The sequence below is a fragment of the Bos grunniens genome, chromosome 4, assembly GCF_055505025.1.
Source record: "Bos grunniens cultivar Pamir isolate PY7600 chromosome 4, Bosgru_T2T1.0, whole genome shotgun sequence".
Lineage (NCBI taxonomy): Eukaryota > Metazoa > Chordata > Mammalia > Artiodactyla > Bovidae > Bos > Bos grunniens.
Window position 1 is genome coordinate 96,269,846 of NC_141168.1, and position 22,435 is coordinate 96,292,280.

At 36.8% G+C, this 22,435-nt stretch overlaps 1 protein-coding gene across 1 annotated transcript in view; it reads left to right on the plus strand.

The window, feature by feature from the left end:
* Positions 1–22,435, plus strand: part of MEOX2 (mesenchyme homeobox 2) — a 75,586-nt gene that overhangs the window by 36,710 nt on the left and 16,441 nt on the right. The window contains exon 2 of the mRNA XM_086397595.1: positions 17,750–17,922. Coding sequence (XP_086253721.1) covers positions 17,750–17,922 — 173 coding nt within the window. The remainder of the gene's footprint in view (positions 1–17,749; positions 17,923–22,435) is intronic.

Consider the following 22,435-nt stretch of genomic DNA (forward strand, 5'->3'; position numbering starts at 1 on the left):
GACTGAACTGAACTGAACTGAACTGAGGTTCCATGGAGTATTTTCTTTTAATAAGTCATTGCTTTATAGCTTATTAAGCACACTAGGAGCTCTGTTTGTAATATAATGAGCAATTAAATTATAATCACTTCAGTACAGTATTTCTAACAGCCTAGATCTTTCATATCATGGGTTTTACTGAGTTTGACATACTTCACACTCAAGTGGAAAACTTTTCTGTGTTGCAAAGATAGTCTGTTCTTCAGTTGAGAAATAGTGTATTCCAGAGTTGACGGAAGGAAATGTATAGGTATTTGAATGAGACAATAATAGAAAACCAGTATCACTTTATTTAGTGTCTAGGGAGGAAAAAATACAATTATATTGTAAAAATATATTTTCAAAGTGCTATAGAAATTTTTTCCCAGGTAGAACATTCTGTTTATTTATGGGGATGTTTATAAAGCACCTTCATGTATATTATCTCATGTGTTCATTTAATCTATGAAACTGGCAGTAAGTTGAAGGATTACAGCTATTAAATAAATGAACAGTGTTTCTTTGACACCACGGAGATTTTCACATCAAATGTACTGCCATTTCCATTTCCAAAGCTGTTGCCAGAAAACTTGGTGTTTCAGTGTAGATTAATTGACATTTATTGTGTGGCTACTTACATGGAGCTTAATTATAAGCACATTCTTTTTAATGTACAGTATTTTTTGTAAAAAGCAGTCATTATGGAATGAGTATAATTTGATGTTGTAATTAAATATAAGCTTAAGAGTAGGAAAATTTTCCCTTAGTACTGCTGCAAGTACGTACCCATAAGCACACACTTAATATATGTGAAACAGAATGCACAGGACACAAAAATACACATACCTATTTCTCAGAATGCTGCAAAGCTTGTGTACTTTCCTTCTGTTTGCTATTTGTAAGCCAACTCTTTCTAGAAACTAGGTACACTGTATGGTTTACTTACATTTTCTGCTACTTAAAATAGCATGATAACCAAGAAAGCAGTTAAGAAATGCGTTTTTTTCTTTCTTTCTTGACAGTCCTGACATTTTAGGTACTCCATTGTCTTCCAAACAATTGTTTATATTTTTCTTTGTTTGAGGTCATAAGTTGCTTAAGTAATTTCAATGTGGAAATATCTTCAAGAGAAAATATCAATATCCATCTTAAAATGAAATTATTCTTGCAATGGCGGGAAATTTGGAGGTTTTTTAGTTTCCAGTACTTTTGGTTGTCTGTGCTTTTAGTTTCCATTACTCAGGTGTTGAAGGTGGTCTTTTTCTTCTTGACATCTTTCATTCTCTGCTTTAGATTTGGCACAGCTATTGTTTCATTTAAACAACAAAAGACTCAGATGTGGTGGTCATTGCTGCATACCTCAATAATCTATGATTAGCAGCAGCTCACTGTATATTGCACAGGATGAAAAATGTATAGCAACTTCTAGCTCTTTCTCTGTCACAGTGACATGAGCATAGCCTTTGTGATTTACCTGTCTTGGTGAATTGCCAGATCAACATAGCCAGAAGAATTATGTTAGATTAGTCTAAGAATAGATAAGCCTAATCTTTCTTTTCTAGAAGGTTCTAACTATAGATGGTTATCCATGCTCCTATGATAGCTTCTAAATACCAGAATCTAGCTTTATGGAATAGTAAGGTGTGACAACAGTGTGCTAGAGAGCCAGTTAGTAGTAGCTCTAGAAAGGCAATGTTAAGTTTTCAAGAAGTTTGAGAGCTAGTTGATATCACCCTATGGTGAGAATATTCACGACATGAAAGTGCAAATTGGATAAAATTCATTTGCAGTCATTCAAAAAGAGGATTCAAATATTGCATAAGTAATTGAAAATTTGAAAATCTAGACGTGCTTTATATATCTGCCAAAATTTGCATATGTGGCCAATGATGACTAAATAAAACAAAATAGTTTAAATATCTAGAGTATAAATATATATGCATGCACACATACAAACATATATACACTTTTTGGGGGGCTTACTTTGAAAATATGAGGTCTTCCCTCATAGCTCAGTTGGTAAATGATTTGCCTGCAATGCAGGGGACCTGGGTTTGATTCCTGGGTGGGGAAGATCCCCTGGAGAAGGAAATGGCAGTCCACTCCAGTATTCCTGCCTGGAGAATCCCATGGACAGAGGAGCTTGACAGGTCCACAGGATCACAAGAGTCAGACATGACTTAGTGACTAAACCACCACCACTTTGAAAATAAAAGACAATGGCATTTAATTACACTCAGGAAAAATGTATGCTTTAATTTTGACTACAGTTTTTAGTAGCAAAACTGTAAAAACAAAATATGAAAGAAATAAAATCATACAGACTTGCAAAACCCATTTATTTTTAAAAAGGAAACATAATTAAACCTTGTTGATTGGCCAAAGAAATTATGAGCACAGCTGAGTCATTTAAAATGTGTGCTGGTTGAAAGAGCTAGAAAATATAATTGCCTCCTTTTGAAATCAATATCATTTTTAAAAAACAAATCAAGATGTATTTAACTAAAAGTTAGGTGGGAAGTGACAGCTAAGTGATTCAAATAAAATTAAAAGACTAATAAATGTGATTTAGTAAAAATTTCAATTACTTAAATCTTACTCATGATACATTTTAAGTTTAATAATGTTATTAATAATAGGTGTATATTATTGGATCCATAATACATTCAGATATACACACTGTAAATTTGCTCATTTTCCTCTGTATAGCAATCATATGTGAATTCTGTAAATGGGGACTCTGAATTTCAAAAGACTTAAGACCACACAGGTTGTAAGTAGCTATAGTGGATTTCTAACTCAGACTGGCTGGCTTCAAAGCTCCTGCTACTTTCTCTCCGTCATTCTTCCTTTCTAAATATATAACATTTGTAAATAATATGTAAAACTGTAAAATGTATATAGCTTTAATTATAATCACAATTCTGTTTAATCAATCCAAAAGTTTTTAAAATGTATACTATTAAAAGTTTTTTCCCCTGATTGAAAATTGTTGCAAGAAAGCAGAGGATACATTTTATATGTGTGTGGGTGTTGGAAGATTACATTTTAGGAGTAAATTTTATACTCCTTTTGTACAACACAGGTGTTGACCCACAAGTATTAAGTACAACAAACATGCTTATACTTCAAACCCTTTCCCTCCCCATAGTAGTGAAATACTGAATGCTATTTAATAGCTAACTTTCATTTCAAAAATTATGAGCTCTGCTCTGTGACATGTGAAAAAATTATTAAATTCTGAGTTTTGACAGAATGCTTTAACTCAATGTAAAATTACAAGCCATGAATTGTCCGCAGGACCCAGATGAAAGCTTTGTCACAGACAAAATATCATTTATATGCTGTCTTGGTAGACATTCAAAATAAGTGTAGAAGAGTTTGCAAATCTAATATAAAAAGTAATTATGATCATTTTTATTTTTCAGACTTCAGTGAAGTGTGAATTTCCTAGTGAAATTCCTAACTGTGTTACCTTCAAGTTGGTCTTGAAAGTATTCTGAATGCATAGACAATAATTGCATTTAAGTTCTTAAGTTTCTATATAAATGTAATTTCATTTAAGGCTTCTAAAAAGTATTTTGGGGCTTCCCCAATGGCTCAGCTGGTTAAAAAAATTCTGCCTGCAATGTAGGAGACACAGGAGACGCAAAGTTTGATCCCTATGTCAGGAAGATCCCCTGGACAGGGAAATAGCAACCCACTCCAGTATTTCTTGCTGGAAAAATCCCCTGGACAGAGAATTCTGGCAGGCTACGGTCCAAAGGGTCACAAAGGATCAGATGAGACTGAGCATACACGCACATACACAAAGTAAAATTTTAGAAGCTCCTTATATAGTTAGCAATTCTTAATTGACAAAATGTTTTATGCCACATGTGGGAATAAAGGAAGGCTTCATGGTTAGATGTTTATCACAAGTTAATATGCAAGTATACATATGTATCTTTCTAAAATTGTTCCCCCCTATGAAATGCACAAATAATAATATTATCCAGATATTTCTCATAAGTTTCTCTTAACAAAAGCACAGATTATGCCTTCTAAAATATCAACTTTTGACAGCAAACATCAAACTGCCATGATAGTATACCCAAAATGATTACTTTTAATTACCTGCGGATGTATCTTAAGCAGCTTTCATCCACAACTTGACTATAATCTACCTCAGGATAATCACTATGTCATATTGTTCTATGTCCTAGCACATTACATAATGAACTATCCATGTTTGTGTCTAACAAAGCACACTCTCAGCATATAGTATTTGGCTATGGATGCCTGATTCAGAGATGGATTATAGCATAAATTGGTATGCAAATGCCACTTTATTATTGAGCTTCAGAGTTCAACAAGATTGTTAATTTCTAATACTCCTTTCTCTACAAACCAGCAGATCCCAGACCTGACCATCATTCCTGCCTTCTTTTGTCCAAAATGTGTAACTCTGTAAATCAGTGTCTCTGATGTCAGTCTCTTCCTTCATCTCTCAGAATAACATTTAAATAGTAAATGGACTCTCATTTTTTTTTCTTATTCATTGCAGCTATTCTGCTTTCACTGGTCTCTGTCAGCAACCAGCTTTGTGTACATATTCTTTATTGCATAACCCAGTAGTTCTTAACATGTTACCATCAAAAGTTCTTTTAAATTATTTCATCTTTTTGGTTAGAGCTCATGTTTCAGATTTTTTTCAAAGTAAATTTCATTTCAGGTTTTCCCAGCTCAAAATACATATTAGGTAGTGAATACTGGTAATAATTATGGGGAGAAAGATGATGATATATGACTTGTATACGTTAGGAATCATCAGCAGCACTTCTTTTGTCTTTTTAATATTATTATGCTCAAACATACTCGCGTCAGAATTTTTCATTATATTTTGGAAAATTATTAAATCACAAGTTGATTTAATCATAGAGCACTGATTTTATTGTATTTTTTATTTTTTTAGAAAGCATGTACTACTCTAGTGTAAACAGAATTCTGCCTGTTAAGAGTATATAAGTAATATTCCTTAAATGTAAGTCCTAAATTCTTAGCCTTCTCCCAATTGTGAAAATTCCTTTATGAAAGCAGTCACAAATTGACTTAATACGATTGGTTACCCTGAGATGGGTTGCCTTCTTGCCAAGACAGCTGCAGTAGAGAAATAGATCACAAAGCATTGAACACTACCAGCATCAATCAGAAGGAAACCAACTGCTGCTTGGTACCTGGGCTAGAAGCCTGAGTTGATTGGGATTTTCCAATCTTTTTAATTTTATTACTGTTATCTATTACTTAATATTTTATATGTTTTTTATACTTGGAAATTAAAGCAAAATCAATTTATAAGTCATTTGCTATTAATATTCCCATATAATTATTTCTACAATTACTATTGTGGTTAAAAAATACCTATGTGATTTACTTCTCAAACTTTCTATATGAAGAAAGTTGTGAGTAGACAATATAATGGGTTCATAATGTTGTTCAGTAAACACTTATAATCTTATTTTTTAACCCATTTAAGAATGTTAGTTAAACATTTTATGTACTCAGATATCAAGGCAGAAAATGATTCGTCTTTACCTAAAACTATATACCTGGCTACTAGGATTCTTTGCAGGAGAAGAAGCACACACAGTTACACACACACACACTCACACACACAATTTGACTCCAGTTTTTAACCTTCAGAGGAGACAAAAATTCATACAGTGATCCAACTAGGCCTTGTGAAGTGTCACCTCGACAGTTTCACTGGAAATATCACAATTAAACCTGCAGCTTCATTTGTAGACAAGTCAAAAATAATACACAGATCCCTTTAAAGATTTGTCCGTTTTTCAATGTAAAGTAAAATTCTGCTAGTTACTGTGTAAAATCTAAACTTCCTGGGTTTTAGGTAGACTTTTGTTTCTAGAACTAAATTTTCATATGCTTGAAAAAAATGTCTAACTCCTAATTCTATCAAATCTATCATTTTCAGTTGCTGAGGTCCTTAGAGCCCAGTCCCCACTAATAATTGCTAGAGCTTGCAGTTACTTACTGAGTGCCCAGAGTATGCAGTTACGGTGCTAAATGATTTACTTAATTTAATCCTGTTCACTTTAATTCTGTGTTAAATATGAGGAAAAGGCAAGTTCATGGTTGAATAAGCAGACAAATGGCAGAAACTGTGCTCTTAACATCTGCTTATTTGGCATCTTGGATCATAAATATTCTGTGTAGTTTTCACAGTCATATTTGTTCTAAGTCAATTCAGTGGTTCAGTCGCGTTTGACTCTTTGTGACTGTATAGACTGTAGGCCACCAGGCTTCTCTGTCCATGGGATCCTCCAGGCAAGAGTACTGGAGTGCCTTGTCCTTCTCCAGGGGATCTTCCCAACTCAGGGATCAAACCCGTGTCTGTTACATCTCCTACACTGATAGGCAGAGTCTTTACCACTAGTGCCACCTGGGAAGGGGTAGCTATATTTAATATCACAATTAAATAATGATGTTTCTTGAATCTTTGTTCTTGTGAAGAGGCCATGCAATAGGTAAGGGTATTTAGGGATCTGAAAGAATGCTTTCATGTCTCTTTCTATAGCTGAATGACACTTGAGCTGTAAAAACATCACCTAATAGTATGTGATCTCTGATGAGCATGTTTAGTCATTCTGAGTCTTTTTATTTCTCCTCCTTAACTACAGCAGGTGGAACTAAAAGATTTGTGGGCATCTGTTCAAGTTCTAAAATTCATGCATTTTAAATCAAGGTTTATTAATTAAGCCAACTTCATTAATTTAATGATATGTATTTACTAAAATAATGAATTTATCATAGCTCTTATGGGCTTTAATGTATCATTGAAACATGGGATTAAGAAAAACACTTCATGAGCAGTCTAGTCATTGGCTGGGAGGAGATAAGGCTTGGCTGTGACATAAGGGTCGTATTGTTTATACATAACGCATTTACAGTAACTTCTGATTCAAGTTGGTCATTCCAAGAGAGAGTTGCCTAACTTGCATTTATAATATGTCATCTCAAAGATACAGAGAACATATTGGTGTTTGCCAGAGGGAAGTTATAGGCCTGGGGGCCATGGAATGGGTGAAGGAGATCAACAAGTACAAACTTCTGGTGATAAAATAAACAAGTCCTGGGGATGTAAAATATGGGAATAAAGTCAATAATATTGTATTAAAATTGTGTGATTACAGAAAATAACTAGAATCATTGTAAGAATCATTCCACAGTATATATATGTAAATGCTGAATCACTATGTTGTATATTTGAAACTGTTATAATATTATAAGTCTATTTTCCTCAGTAAAAATATATGTAATAAAAATAAAATAGATATCTCAGCAATAACTCATTTCAGTTCCCTACTTTTGTGCCTATCAATATATGAATCCAGTTTTACCTTACAACTTCTTCTGAATGGAGTCCCTTTGTTTTTAAGTAATGAGATGTAAACAGTTGATTTGATTTTAAATTCACTACCTTGCCTTTTTAAATTATTTATTTACTATGTAGCCCTTTCTGATAGTAAGGTGCAATCAAATGGTTCTTCCTTCATGACATAAATACAGGGTGAAATATCAAAGAACTAATAAACTTTGATGAAACTAATATGATTGATATTATACAATTCTAAATATATTTAATAAAGACACTATTTTTGCTAAAAATTTAAAAAGAATCCAAAGACACACTAAATGGAAATATAATGCAACTTATCTTGAGTCAAATTTAATATAAATTTAGTTCTCACACCAAATTCAAGAGCTTTCCAGGTGGTGCTAGTGGTAAAGAGCCCACTTGCAAATGCAAGACACAGGGGTTAAATACCTGAGTCAGGAACATCCCTGGAGGAGGGCATGGCCACCCACTCCAGGATTCTTGCCTGGAGAATTCCAAGGATAGAGGAGCCTGGCGGGCTACAGTCCATGAGGTCGCAAAGAGTCAGACACAACTGAAGTGACTTAGCATGCACCAAATCCAGGTACTTAACACAAAAACAAAATCAGCACATGTCTTCAGGGTAAATTTAACTTTCTCCAGTTTTGCTATACACTTCTAAGCTTAGTTACAGAAGCCCAGAATTAATTTTGTGCTTCTAGCTACATCCTAGAACAAGGGAATGCAACAGAATCAGGCTCATGCACCTACTTGGATTGTACTTGATAACAATGGCTTTCACAAGAATCAACATTGTACCTTCCATGGGAGCAGGAAGCCTTAGGGAAGAGTTTTTAACGTACAGCTTTCCATTATATTTTCCCCCATCTTATTAGTTTAAGAGTGCACTGCTCCTCTGGGATCCCAAGAAATGATCTTATTTCTTAAATACAATGCTTACCACATTCTGCCACTATTTATTTCTTCTGAAAGGGAAAGTGAAAGTCACTCCTTTGTAGCCTGCAAGGCTCCTCTGTCCATGGAATTCTCCAGGCAAGAATACTGGAGTGGGTAGCCGTTCCCTTCTCCAGGGGATCTTCCCAACCCAGGGATCAAACCCAAGCAGGCAGATTCTTTACTGTCTGAGCTAACAGGGAAACCCTTATTTCCCCTACTAAAATATAAATGTTTGATGTAAACTATTGTTTCTTTGGAAGGAATGATGCTAAAGCTGAAACTCCAGTACTTTGGCCACCTCATGCAAAGAGTTGACTCATTGGAAAAGACTCTGATGCTGGGAGGGATTGGGGGCAGGAGGAGAAGGGGACGACAGAGGATGAGATGGCTGGATGGCATCACTGACTCGATGGATGTGAGTCTGAGTGAACTTCGGGAGTTGGTGATGGACAGGGAGGCCTGGCGTGCTGCGACTCATGGGGTCGCAAAGAGTCGGACACGACTGAGCGACTGATCTAATCTGATCTGATCTGATTTTCTCATGGACGGAGGAGCCTGGTGGGCTGCAGTCCACGGGGTCGCACAGAGTCAGACACGACTGAGGTGACTTAGCAGCAGCAGCAGCAGCATTGTTCTCATTTATTTAGTAATTAGGGGTGAGCAATTAAAATGGCATTCACATTTATATTTTAATACACATGGAAGCAATAGTCAAGGGCATGAAGCAGATGCAAACCTCCAGATCCACTCCCCATTCACCTCCTATTCAGCTCTTATATCAGCAAATGACTTGGAGTTACATGGTGTTACTGTGTCCCTGAGAGGATGAGGAAGGAAAGAAACGCTTTTCAGAAATCAGGAATCTAGGTAACTTGACAGTGGCCAGAAGAATTGTGACATCTCTAATTTACATCTGTCAATGGGGCAAAAAGCACTGAGATCCCTTTCTATATCAGACAGCACCATACAGTTTTTGCAATGAGGGCCTAGAAAATTCAGCACCAATTCTGCTAGCAGTTTGATAAATCCCTTTGATGTACAACAACAGAACTTCCATAAAGTTTATTTTATATTATAGAAGACAAGTCTGTATCTTCTAAGAGTGTAAGGGCTTGCACTTACGCTGTTGTTCTGAGCCCCTTTTTTGGCAATTCATTGTATATTTTTTGGCAAGTGACTTTAATATATTTTAATAGCAGTAACTCTTATAAATTATTGAGCTTTTTATTTATCTTCATGTCTGCTTTGCGCCTCTGGATTCTAGACTCTAGGTAATTTAACAGTAAGATATTTGCCTTAATTCATCTTTATATTCCCAATGCTAAGCACCTAATTTTGAATCTCTTCTGGATTTTTGATTTTCATGCTAAAATCACAATCATGGAAATTGTGATTTCCATGATAACCCTAAGGGGCCTTCATCTGTTATAAAAATTTGAATGACCCTCAGCTTAAAAAAAAAAAAAAAAAGAGAAAGTGCCACTAAATATTGCTTTATATTAACTAATTTTTCAAAGCACACGTCTATCACATAATTGATGGCAGATGAAGACAAGTAATATTAACTTCAATTTATTTCTATAAAAAAGTACCAGATCAGTGTTAGGATTTTAAAATTTAAAACCCAAGAGATTAAATGTTATACCAAGTGAAGGAACAGATTGCACATAGTTCATAATTCCCACCCTCAGCACTACTGACATTTTGGACCGGATAATTCTTACTGTATTTATATGCAGAGAAATATGAACCCATTCAAGATAAATGGGTGGTGATGGCTGTCCTGGGCATTGTAAGATGTTTAGCAGCATCGTGGCTTCTACTCACTAGATGCTCTAGCAAACCCCAGCTCCACTTTAGTGTTATCAGATATTGCACAGGACTCCCAGTTTAATTTAAAATCCAGATAAACAATGAATAGCATTTTACTTTAAGTATACCCCAAGTATTGCATGGGACCTAAAGAACTAAAAACTGTCACTATTTCAGATGACCTGATACTGTATACGGAAAATCCCCAAGAATTCTACCAAAGTACTGTTGGAACTAACAAATAAATTCAGTGAAGTTGCAGGACACAAAATTAATATACAAAACATATGTTGCATTTCTAAGTTAATTTTTGTTGGAGTATAGTTACTTAACAATGTTGTATTAGTTTCTGCTGCTGCTGCTGCTGCGTTGCTTCATTCGTGTCCGACTCTGTGCGACCCCACAGACCGCAGCCCACCAGGCCCCCCCGTCCCTGGGATTCTCTAGGCAAGAATACTGGAGTGGGTTGCCATTTCCTCGTCCAATGCATGAAAGTGAAAAGTGAAGGTGAAGTCGCTCAGTCGTGTCCGACTCTTCGCGACCCCATGGACTGCAGCCTAGCAGGCTCCTCCGTCCGTGGGATTTTCCAGGCAAGAGTACTGGAGTGGGGTGCCATTGCCTTCTCCGGTATTAGTTTCTGCTCTATGGCAAATATATCCCCTCTTTTTTAGGATTTCCTTCTTATTTAGGTTGGGCTTCCCAGGCGGCTCAGCAATAAAGAATCCACCTACAATGCGGGAGCCACAGGAGACGTGGGTTCGATCCCTGCGTCGGGAAGATTCCCTGGAGAAGGGCACAACAACCCACTCCAGTATTCTTGCCTGGAGATTCACATGAACAGAGGGGCCTGATGGGCTACAGTCCATGGGGTCGCAAAGAATCGGACAGGACTGAAGCGACTTAGCACAGCATGGCACTCATTTAGGCTACCACAGAGCAGTGATATACACTAGTAACAAGTTATCAGAAAGAGAACTCAAGAAAACAATCTCATTTACAATCATATCAAAAAGAATAAAATATTTAATAATAAATTTAATCAAAAAGGTGAAAGACCTGTACATGAAAAACTTAAGATATTGACGAGAGAAACTGAAGAAAACACAAATAAATGGAAAGGCATTCTGTATTTATGGATTAGAAGTAAGACTGTTCAAATGCCCATATCTGATTTAAATTGGCTAAAATTCCTTTAAATGCTGTTATCTTAAAATTATAGAGGAGGAAGGAAGCAAAGAGAAGGACTTAGTTGTAGTATCTGCCAGTTTATCCTAGGAATGCAATGCAATGCCAAGGTAAGATTATTACCTACTGTGAGAAACCATCTACATATAAGGTATGGATGACTTTAGAGACCCAAATAACCTATTTTTAAGGAAATTCTGAGATATTTGTTTTCATATTATTTATATCCATATTCATAGTTAGTTATTAAATAGGTAACAATTTAAGAATAATTCTGTGGTATTATCAGTCTCTCTTTTTCTCTCATTCTAAAATGTAATCTAAAAGTGTATAGATTTTAAAAAATATCTCAGGTCTTCATATTCTTTCCCTTTATGCAATTACATCAAGTAATTTTGCATGACTGTGTAATGTTGCTAATTGTAATACTTGCTTATGTGGGTAGCTATTGCTAAATATTGACATGGTCATATATACTGAATTTTGATTCTTCTCACTTTCAGAATTAGTTGTAAAAAACATGCCCAAATATTTTGTAAAAAAGTCAAATCTGTAAACTAAAATGTATTCTAATATAATAGTAACTATTCTATTTCATAAAAGTTTCAGCTATACATGGTTAATCTTTCAATTATCTCCCAGCAATAAGAGCCTAAATGCCTTTAACAGAAATAAATAGGATGTTCTTTATAAATTATCTGTTCAAAACATACAATTGGCAACACAAATGTTAGAAAAATAAATATATCTTCTATTTCATAATGTGAGATTTATCTGACTTATTTCATTCCTGAAAGCATAACTAGACAATCGCATGAATAATCAAGGAAGCAATGAGCAGGGAGACTAGATGATGAAAGAGTGTATCCACCAGTTGATAATCACTGGTCCAGCCCATAGGATGACTTTTGCATGTTAAATACAACTATTACTATTATCAATACTAAACTGTTACTAAAAATAAAAATTTCTTTTTTTTTAATCTTTGATAATTAGCCTTGGTAAAGAATCCACTTACAATGCAGGAGACCTGGGTTCCATCCCTGGGTTGAGAAGATCCCCTGGAGAAGGGAAAGGCTACCCACTCCAGTATTTGGGCCTGGAGAATTCCTTGGACTATACAGTTCATGGGGTTATAAAGAGTTCGACACAACTACGTGACTTTCACTTTCACTTCTTTATAAGTAAAGAGAAAATGTTATAATGGCTATAGATTTTTCATATCAATGCTGTAAGAAATAGTGGATAGTTTCAATGCTAATTTCTATTCTAGATTTACCACAGCAATTTTCAACTCTCCCTCTTTTTTTTTTCACTTACACACTTCAATGTATAAGAGACACATTCATTAGTAATAGAAGCTTAGTATGGCTGTGGTTCTCAGATCTGGAGAGTGGATCAGCTAGAGGATTAAAAAACCCCTGGGGAAGATCGTTTACTCTGAAAAAAAAAACCCTGGAAAGTTTGAAATGCCCACTCATTAAAAATCTTAAGAAGCAAGTTGGAAGTGTTTCTCATAAGACAGGCGATTTCCCGTTTAAATGTGAAAATTACTAGCATCAATAGGATTATTCTATAAAGTTCCCTACCTCTATCCACAATACCTATGCCTCTGTAAATGTAATTATTAGCTTCCAATATCTGCTATTTGTGGAGCTTTGTTAATAGCAGAGCATCTCTCATTTTGAATAGCCTACAAAACATTAATACAAAAAGTTGCAAAGAACTATAGACTGTGGCTTAGCATTCATTCTTTCTTCAGAATATGAAAGAAGTATTCATTTTAGTCTGAGCTATAAGAGCATTCCTTTACATTTTGATATTTTTACAGACACTGGTAAATTATGTTCTTCATTTAAACGAGTTAATAAGTTTACTCAGGGTAGCCAAAAATATACTCAATCAGACTTTATTATTTCTCTTTTGCTAAGAGGTATTCTGTGCCACTAGTGAACAGACCAAGCCCTTACATTACTTGTCTTCCATAAAACATTATTATCTTTTGGCATCCTCTTGCACTAGGGGAAATAAAAAGTCACATGTGGAGAAGTTCTAAATGCTAGACAGAAATGATCCTTGGAGGGCAATTTTTATCCTCCACGGAAGTATTGCAGACTCCTTCCATTAGCATAGTCCCAGGGAGCAAAAGGTTAGAGAACTGGGACTGCCAGCTCTACCTGAACACATAAGTCAACATTTCCTCCAAGCGACGAGGGAGTGTGAGAGTGCACCCACATGTGCATTAAAGTATCTGAGACGAGAAATAACAATTGTGATATTTTACATTGCAATGTACTGTACAGATGGTGACATTTTGTTTGTGGTTGTAGGGAAGAAAGGAAGGCAGTTTCCAGACTCCCCTCCCTCAACACCTACCATTTGGCGTAGGATATGGGAGGCTGAAGAAAACGGAGGGAGTTTTGCCTCGGTTGAAACAGCTGGGAAACAGATGGAAGCTAATGTGCCATTTGCCAAAAGCCTCATCCAAGGCTCCCACCCATTTTCCACCAAAGAAGAGTTAGTCAGGTGAAGGTAGAAGGAGCTTAAGGGTCAGTAAATGATGGACTTTGGAAAGTGCAGGCAAGAAAAATCCAAAAAGATGTTTGAAATCCAAGATTGTAGAAGTCCAGAAATGCAGTCCCAAGGAGCATGTTTTTAATAGGAAGGAAAAAGTGTGAGCATCATGGGTAAAAACCACAACAGAATCATAGATCCAAGGGTGTAAGTGCCCACAGAATTAATTGACATTGGTGCTACTCTACTTAAATTGCACTGACAGCCTCTTTTAGGTAATGAAGTCAAGATGCACATACCCACTCTTTTGTCATGTAAATTACAATGTAATTATTCCTGGGTGATCATTATAAATGTAACTGCACAATTCACATGGTTTTAGTCATTGGATTTCACTTTGTGAGGTACTTAGGTTTGGAATTCAGGCACTTGGTTAAGTTGCTTTTGGATATAAATGTTGAATTATAGCCAGACTTTTGTTCAAATTCAGTCATTGGATGTATAAACCATCTTCTTGTATATTTCTAGTTTCAGGGGGCATGCATATAGATAGATACACTGCATGTAACCCTTCTTCCAAGGACTGGCCCAAGTTTTGTATGTTTGTGTGTGTCTGTGGTATTTTTGAAGAACTGTTGAATACTGAGGAAGTAAAAGAAATTGGTTTCAAAAATAAACACCACTTAATAGGCTTTCCTCAATGTGAGTTTGTTCATTCATGCTTATATAAGGGAATGTGTTAACCATGAATCATTCAAATTGAATTGCTCATGAGAAAAAATGCTCTGGCTTTGCTGTCAGTTTCCAGACTTACATTACTGAGGGGAGTAAAGCATTGTCCCCTCATAAAGAATAATTAACCACAGATTTCAAACTGAATGTGGCTCCAAATTGGCGAAAATACTTTTGATTCACGTGAGAACATGCATCCTTGTGAGAGGGACCTATCTGAATATTCTGGGCTGTGACTGAGTTTGCCTCTGCCAGGACAGCCCATGGAAAAGTTAAGGGGAAAAAAAAGAAAGCAATCATCGGAAAGTTTTGTTCACACGTTACCAGACTAGCAAAATGCACGGAAGATGTGGAAGTTTGCAAATCTGTAGCTAAAAGCGTGGATAATGGACAGCAGGTTCCACTTAGAGGCAGGTAAATTGGCATTGTGTAAACACATCCGACCTGAGAGCTCACACGTCACGTAATAACTGACTGATCCAGTCCCAGTGGCTTACAGTAAAATACAGTCGGCCTGTGTCTGACATATCGCAAACCACTTTTCACACCGGATGAAGCCTGCCTGCCCTGCTAAGGTAGGGAGCCAGTCAATACAGGGTTACGTGACAAGCCCGGAAATGCGATCTATGAGTCCGAAGAATTTCCGACAGCGCCACCGTACCATTCAGTGAAACACGCCCATGATCCCGCAGAGAAAAAGTAACGGCCCTGCATGCCAAAGTTTTGATGTGAACCTGTCGCCACTGCTGCTTACTTGTGTGTGTGTGTGTTAGTCGCTCAGTCATATCAGACTCTTTGCGACCCCGTGGACTGTAGCCTGCCAGGCTCCTCTGTCCATGGAATTTTCCAGGCAAGAATATTGGAGTGGGTTGCCATTTCCTTTTCCAGGGGATCTTTTCGACCCAGGGCTGCTACTTAGACCTAGAAAACTTTGCATTTGGCCAGCTTTGATTCTGGTAAGAATCAAATCGAAACTGTTTAACTTAGGGCACCTTGTCTAGTGGATTTCCATTACGCAGGCCCCTCTTTACTTCAGTTAGACTTCCCTCAGCCAGACAGGAAAAGGGCACTAAAAAAACCCAACATCTTTGCACATAGCATATTTAAGTATCATTAGATGAAGAAGCAAATATTGTTTCAAAAGACCCTTCATAAAGCTGTTCAGATCAGTCACTCAGTCCTGTCCGACTCTTTGCGACCCCATGGACTGCAGCATGCGAGGCCTTCCTGTCCGTCACCAACTTCCGAAGTTTAGTCAAATTATGTCCATTGAGTCCGTGATGCCATCCAACCATCTCATCCTCTGTTGTCTCCTTCTCTTGCTTTAATTCTTTCCCAGCATCAGGGTTTTTTCCAGTGAGTCAGTTCTTCGCATTAGGTGGCCAAAGTATTGGAGTTTCAGCTTCAGCATCAGTCCTTCCAATGAATATTCAGGACTGATTTCCTTTAGGAAATCGTAAAGGTTTACCTTACTACATTGTCAATTTAAAAAAAAATGTCCCTTTTTAGGTAATCTGATGTTAATATGATTGAGCCATTATTTTTTCTATATCATTTATCTCATTTGGCTTCATAGAAGAGTTCATTATATCCCTATGTGATTATTACTATTTATATGTAGATGCTCAAAAATAACTAGAAAACTGAATTTTCGAGAGTATACAGACATGCTGCTTTATCTTGATTATGTTTATATTTCACTGAGGATAAACTTGACATGAATTATTAGAGCTGGTATGATTAAATATTACTTGGTTATGTAGAATTTTTTTCACTATAGATATGCATGAATATTAAGAATGTCTTCTAACTTACATCTCAGGGATATTATACGGACACGTAAGATTTGATTTTGTTGTTTAGTCACTTGGTCATGTTCAGCTCTTTTGCAACCCCATGAATTGTAGCCTGCCAGGCTTTTCTGACCTTGGGGTTTCCCAGGCAAGAATACTGGAGTGGGTTGCTCCTTCTCCAAGGGATCTTTCTGACCCAAGGATCGAACCCCCATCTTCTGCATTACAGAAAGATTCTTTACTGCTGAGCCACAGGGGAAGTCTGATAAAGAAAACAGTCTACATTAATTATGTCTTGAACTCTTAGGGAAAAAAATGCCATGATATACTGTAAGTTATTTTTATAGGACATTATAAGATGTTGTGTTTGGCTAGCTATGTTAGATGTTATGCATCCTATGTTTATCTCATATATAGTGAAAAATCATTTAAAATTATGTTCATATTTTGAGTTAAATGAGCAAAATTTATTTATAGATTCCACGTTGCCATAAGAATTATGCAAGAATAGAGTATTGTTATTGCCTTTAAGGAGACTGCACTTCAATAAAAATTTAAAAGGCAATAAATTCACACAGACACACTCGTACACACACACACACTTAAATATACACACTTATGTATGCTTAGTCTGAGCTTGAACTGACTTTTGTGGTCTAGTCACTAAATTTGAATTTCTCAAATAATCACATACTGAGTCACCACTATTTTTAGGATCCCTCTGTTCAATTAAACTTAGAACTCAAGAATTTATGTTGAAAAACTTATTAGAAGAAATCTTGTATCTGAATAGTTTTAGATAAAAACTTGTTTAATAGAGAGGCTTTGTTTTTTCTTGTTACTAATATTATAATAGCATATTAAGTGAAAGTGTTAGCTACTTAGTCATGTCGGACTCTTTGTAACTCCATTGACTGGGGCCTGCCAGGCTCCTCTGTCCTTGGAATTCTCTAGGCAAGTATTGGAGTGGGTTGCCATTCCCTTCTCCAGTGGATCTTCTCAACCTAGGGACTGAACCAGTGTTTTCTGCACTGAAGGCAGATTCTTTACCATCTGTGCCACCAGGGAAGCATATTAAGAACAGTTAAGTTTTTTTGTTTATATTGATATTCCAAAAGAAGAAAACTAGACACAGCCCCAATTTGGCTGTAAGTCACCTCAGGGCACATTGGAAAAAAAATGCAATTTATCTCACCCTGTCAAGATAAATCTTACTGTCTTTGGTTTCTCTCTATTTTTACTGTGTTTAATAGAGTACCTGGAAAAGTAGTTATCAGTAAATGTTTCTGTTATAAATGAAATGATTGAATGTGTTTGAGTGAATGAACTAAATCTAACTCTTTTACTTTTTTTTCCCCAGACTCCCAGGAAGGAAATTACAAGTCAGAAGTCAACAGCAAACCCAGAAAGGAAAGAACAGCTTTTACCAAAGAGCAAATCAGAGAACTTGAAGCAGAATTTGCCCATCATAATTATCTGACCAGACTGAGGCGATATGAGATAGCAGTGAATCTGGATCTCACTGAAAGACAGGTAATGTTGGACATTGTCATTGTATATTTTTAACTGCTTTGGATCAACAATCTTCTCTCACCATTTAAAAAATATCTAGATCAGTTCAGTTCAGTCGCTCAGTAGTATAAGACTCTTTGTGACTCCATGGACTGCAGCATGCCAGGCCTCCCTGTCCATCACCAACTCCTGGAGTTCACTCAAACTCATGTCCACCCAGTCGGTGATGCCATTCAACCATCCCATCCTCTCTTGTCCCTTTTTCCTCCTGCCTTCAGTCTTTCCCAACTTCAGGGTCTTTTCAAATGAGTCAGTTCTTCCATCAGGTGGCCAAAGTATTGGAATTTCAGCTTCAGCCTCAGTCCTTCCAATGAATATTCAGGACTGATTTCTTTTAGGATTGACTAGTTTGATCTCCTCGCAGTCCAAGGGACTCTCAAGAGTCTTCTCCAACTGCTGCTGCTGCTAAGTTGCTTCAGTCGTGTCCGACTCTGTGCGACCCCATAGACGGCAGCCCACCAGGCTCCTCCATCCCTGGGATTCTCCATGCAAGAACACTGGAGTGGGTTGCCATTTCCTTCTCCAATGCATGAAAGTGAAAATGAAATCACTCAGTCATGTCTGACTCTTAGCTACCCCATGGACTGCAGCCCACCAGGCTCCTCCATCCATGGGATTTTCCAGGCAAGAGTACTGGAGTGGGGTGCCATTGCCTTCTCTGGTCTTCTCCAACACCACAGTTCAAAAGCATCAGTTCTTCATTGCTCAGCTTTGTTTATGATACAACTCTAACATCCATACAGGAGTACTGGAAAAACCATAGCTTTGACTATGCGGGACCTTTGTTGGCAAAGTCATGTCTCTGCTTCTTTAATATGCTGTCTAGGTTGATCATAGCTTTTCTTCCAAGGAGCCAGCGTCTTTTAATTCCATAGCTGCAGTCACCATCTGCAGTGATTTTGGAGCCCAAGAAGATAAAGTCTCTCACTGTTTGCATTGTTTCCCCATCCATTTGCCATAAAGTGATGGGACTGGGTACTATGATCTTTGATTTTTGAATGTTTGAGTTTTAAGTCAGCTTTTTCACTCTCCTCTTTCACTTTCATCAAGAGGTTCTTTAGTTACTTCTCACTTTCTGCTATAAGGGTGGTGTCATCTGCATATCTGGGGTTTTGATATTTCTCCTGACCATTTTGATTCCAGCTTGTGCTTCATACAGCCCAGAATTTATGATGTACTCTCTGCATAGAAGTTAAATAAGCAAGGTGATAATATACAGTCTTGACATACTCCTTTCCCAATTTGGAACCAGTCTGTTGTTCCATGCCCGGTGCTCACTGTTGTTTCTTGACCTGCATACAGATTTCTCAGGAAGCAGGGTCTGGTAGTCCTATCTCTTGAAGAATTTTCCAGTTTTTTGTGATCCACACAAAGGCTTTGGTCAGGGTGGTATTTTTCAGGTATTTTTATATATATATATATGTATATATATATATTCAGGTATTTTTAGTCAATATACTAGAAATGGATGTTTTTCTGGAATTTGATCTAATGGGTGTTGGCAATTTGATCTCTGGTTCCTCTGCCTTTTTAAAATCCATCTTGAACATCTGGAAGTTCTTGGTTCATGTACTGTTGAAGCCTAGCTTGGAGAATTTTGAGCATAGGTTTGCTAAGGTGTGAGATGAATGCAATTGTGCAGTATTTTGAACATTCTTTGGCATTGCCTTTCTTTGGGATTTGAATGAAAACTGACCTTTCCCAGTCCTGTAGTCACTGCTGAGTTACTTACCAGACTTGCTGGCATATTGAGTATAGCACTTTAAGAGCATTATCTTTTAGGATTTGAAATAGCTCAGCTGAAATTCCATCACCTCGCCTAGCTTTGTTCATAGTGATGCTTCCTAAGGCCCACTTCACTTCCATTCTAGGATCTCTGGCTCTAGGTGACTGATCACACCATGGCATGGTTATTATGATCTGTAATTCTAGATATCTAGATCTGTGATTCTCAAATATCACTGGGTAGACCAATTTTCTCTTTCATGATGAAGCTTTTGCCCAGCATAATGATATAATTAAGGAAGAATAAAATAAAGTAAAGTGAAGTGAAGTCGCTCAGTCGTGTCTGACTCTTTGTGATCTCATGTCCATGGGATTCTCCAGGCAAGAACATTGGAGTGGGTTGCCACTTCCTTCTCCAGAGGATCTTCCCAACACAAGGATCATACCCGGGTCTCCCGTACTGCAGGCAGACTTTTTACTGTCTGAGCCACCAAGGACTCCCTGAAGAATAAAATAGTCATATTTATTTTTTACAATATTGTATTGGTTTTGCCGTATGTTGACATGAATCTGCCACGGGGGTACATGTGTTCCCCATCCTGAACCCCCCTCCCACCTCCCTCCCCATCCCATCCCTCTGGGTTTATTCAGTTTATGGAATCATTGTTTGTTCTGTGAATGTATCTTTCTTATATTTTTTGTTTTTAAAATATTATTTCTTTTATATAATGATGGCATATGGAGAGGACTTTTATTTTTTATATTCTTTTATTTTTAATTGATTGATGATTGCTTTACAAAATTGGTTTGATTTCTGTCATACATCAACATATATTAACCATAGGTGTACATATGTCCCCTCCCTTTTTAACCTCCCTTCCACCTCCCACCCCATCCCACTCTCTAGGTTGTGATAGAGTCCCAGTTTGTGTTCCCTGAGTCCTACAGCAAATTCCCATTGGCTGTTTATTTACATATGTCAGTGTATATGCTTCCATGTTACTCTCTCCATTCATCTTGTTTATTTTTTAAATCTCCTTATTTTACATAACAGAAATTTGGGAACCCCCATGTTAGTATCCTTTATTGCTCAGGATAGGGTTTATGTTGCAGTAATACATTAACCCTCAAATCTGAATGACATAAGAATAAAGTTTATTGTTTGTTCACTCTCCATACTAACTTTGCAAGTCCAGCATTCCAAATAATCACTCAGGACCCAGTCTGACCTTCTGGCATCCTGACATGTGGTGTCCTTGGTAACTGCAAGAGGTAAGAAAGAGCTGGAGGTTCATGCATTGACCTCTAAATGTTTTCACCTGGAAATGACCCATGTCACTTCCATTTACACTCTAATGTCTGGAAATAGTCAATGGTACCACTTAAATTTAAGGGAGCTGAGGCATGGTAGGCACAAGGGCACATAGATCATTGGTAAATATCTACCCCACTGCCCAAAATATTTTTGAAATTGTATTTGTCTCAGAAATTACAAATTCTGGTACCCACTCATTTAGAGAAACTTTGAAATGATTAGCAATCTGTGAACACCAGTTAATAAGACATAAATAATACTTTAATTAATTACGTTTTAGATCCTTTCTTGGATTTTATCTGAATGGCAAATGATTTGCTCGAATAGTTTCCCTGAGCACTCTTTTATATGAGTTCTGATTTTCCCTAGAAGAATCTAGCCTACTGATGGTTAATAGTTGCTAATCTTTAGAAAAACATTCCTGAAAGGCAAACGCAAACATCTTTATGGACAGTGCAGTTATGATTGGCACTCTTAGGAGCAGAGTCTCATTTCCTCTTTCACTGTGTGTACCTCCTCCAGGGATCCCATTGGAACCAAAGAAATATCAACAGGGTGTGGACAAATGAATACTATCTTAGGAGAGCGAGTTATTTTATCCAACTTCTTAAATCATTTGCTTTCCTTCTGTTAATTTCTATATTTCAGCTTTTAGTAGGATCATTCTGGGTAGTGAAAATATACAGAGGAACACTTTTATGTGGTTCTATTTATTGGCAGTTTATATTTTATTAAATATTATGACTAGTACCTAAGTTATGGAGCACAACATTTTCCTTCCCTTGAACTTCACATACAAAGTTCTCTCCATAAGTGTACAACATTTGGCACGATGGAAAGCAGGATCCAAAATCTACATCATCAGACATCTGCTTTTTTGCTCTATTTTTTTTTTAACTGGGAACAGGAAAAATATGATGGAAGGATGGAATTACACATTAATGTTTTTGTAAAGAGAATGTGAATTCTAGGAAATGTAACTGTATTTAAAGTGATACATAAAGGAAATAAGAAACTAGAGTTAGCTTGTAATCTACAGAAATGTGGGATGTATAACTATACTCTTAATTAAGAGAAAAGTAAAAATCTGTGCTTTCTTTGCTGGAGATGTCCTGTGGTTCCCTGTCATTATCTGATCATAGAGTAGAGGTTTCACTTTTGGCCAAGAATAATTTCTTTTTAGGAGGAATTCTGTAAATCTTGTTCGGAAATTTTGAAGGCATTTTGAGTATTTATTCTTTCTTCCTGACTTGCCATTCTTGGAAAAAAATTATAAGCAATTACATGAAAAATTATATCATATGTATATGTACACACACACTATATACACAGGAGTTCCGTGGTGACTCAGATGGTAAAGAATCTGCCTGCAATGCAGGAAACCCAGGTTGGATCCCTGGGTGGGAATATCCCCTGGATATAGGAATGGCTGTC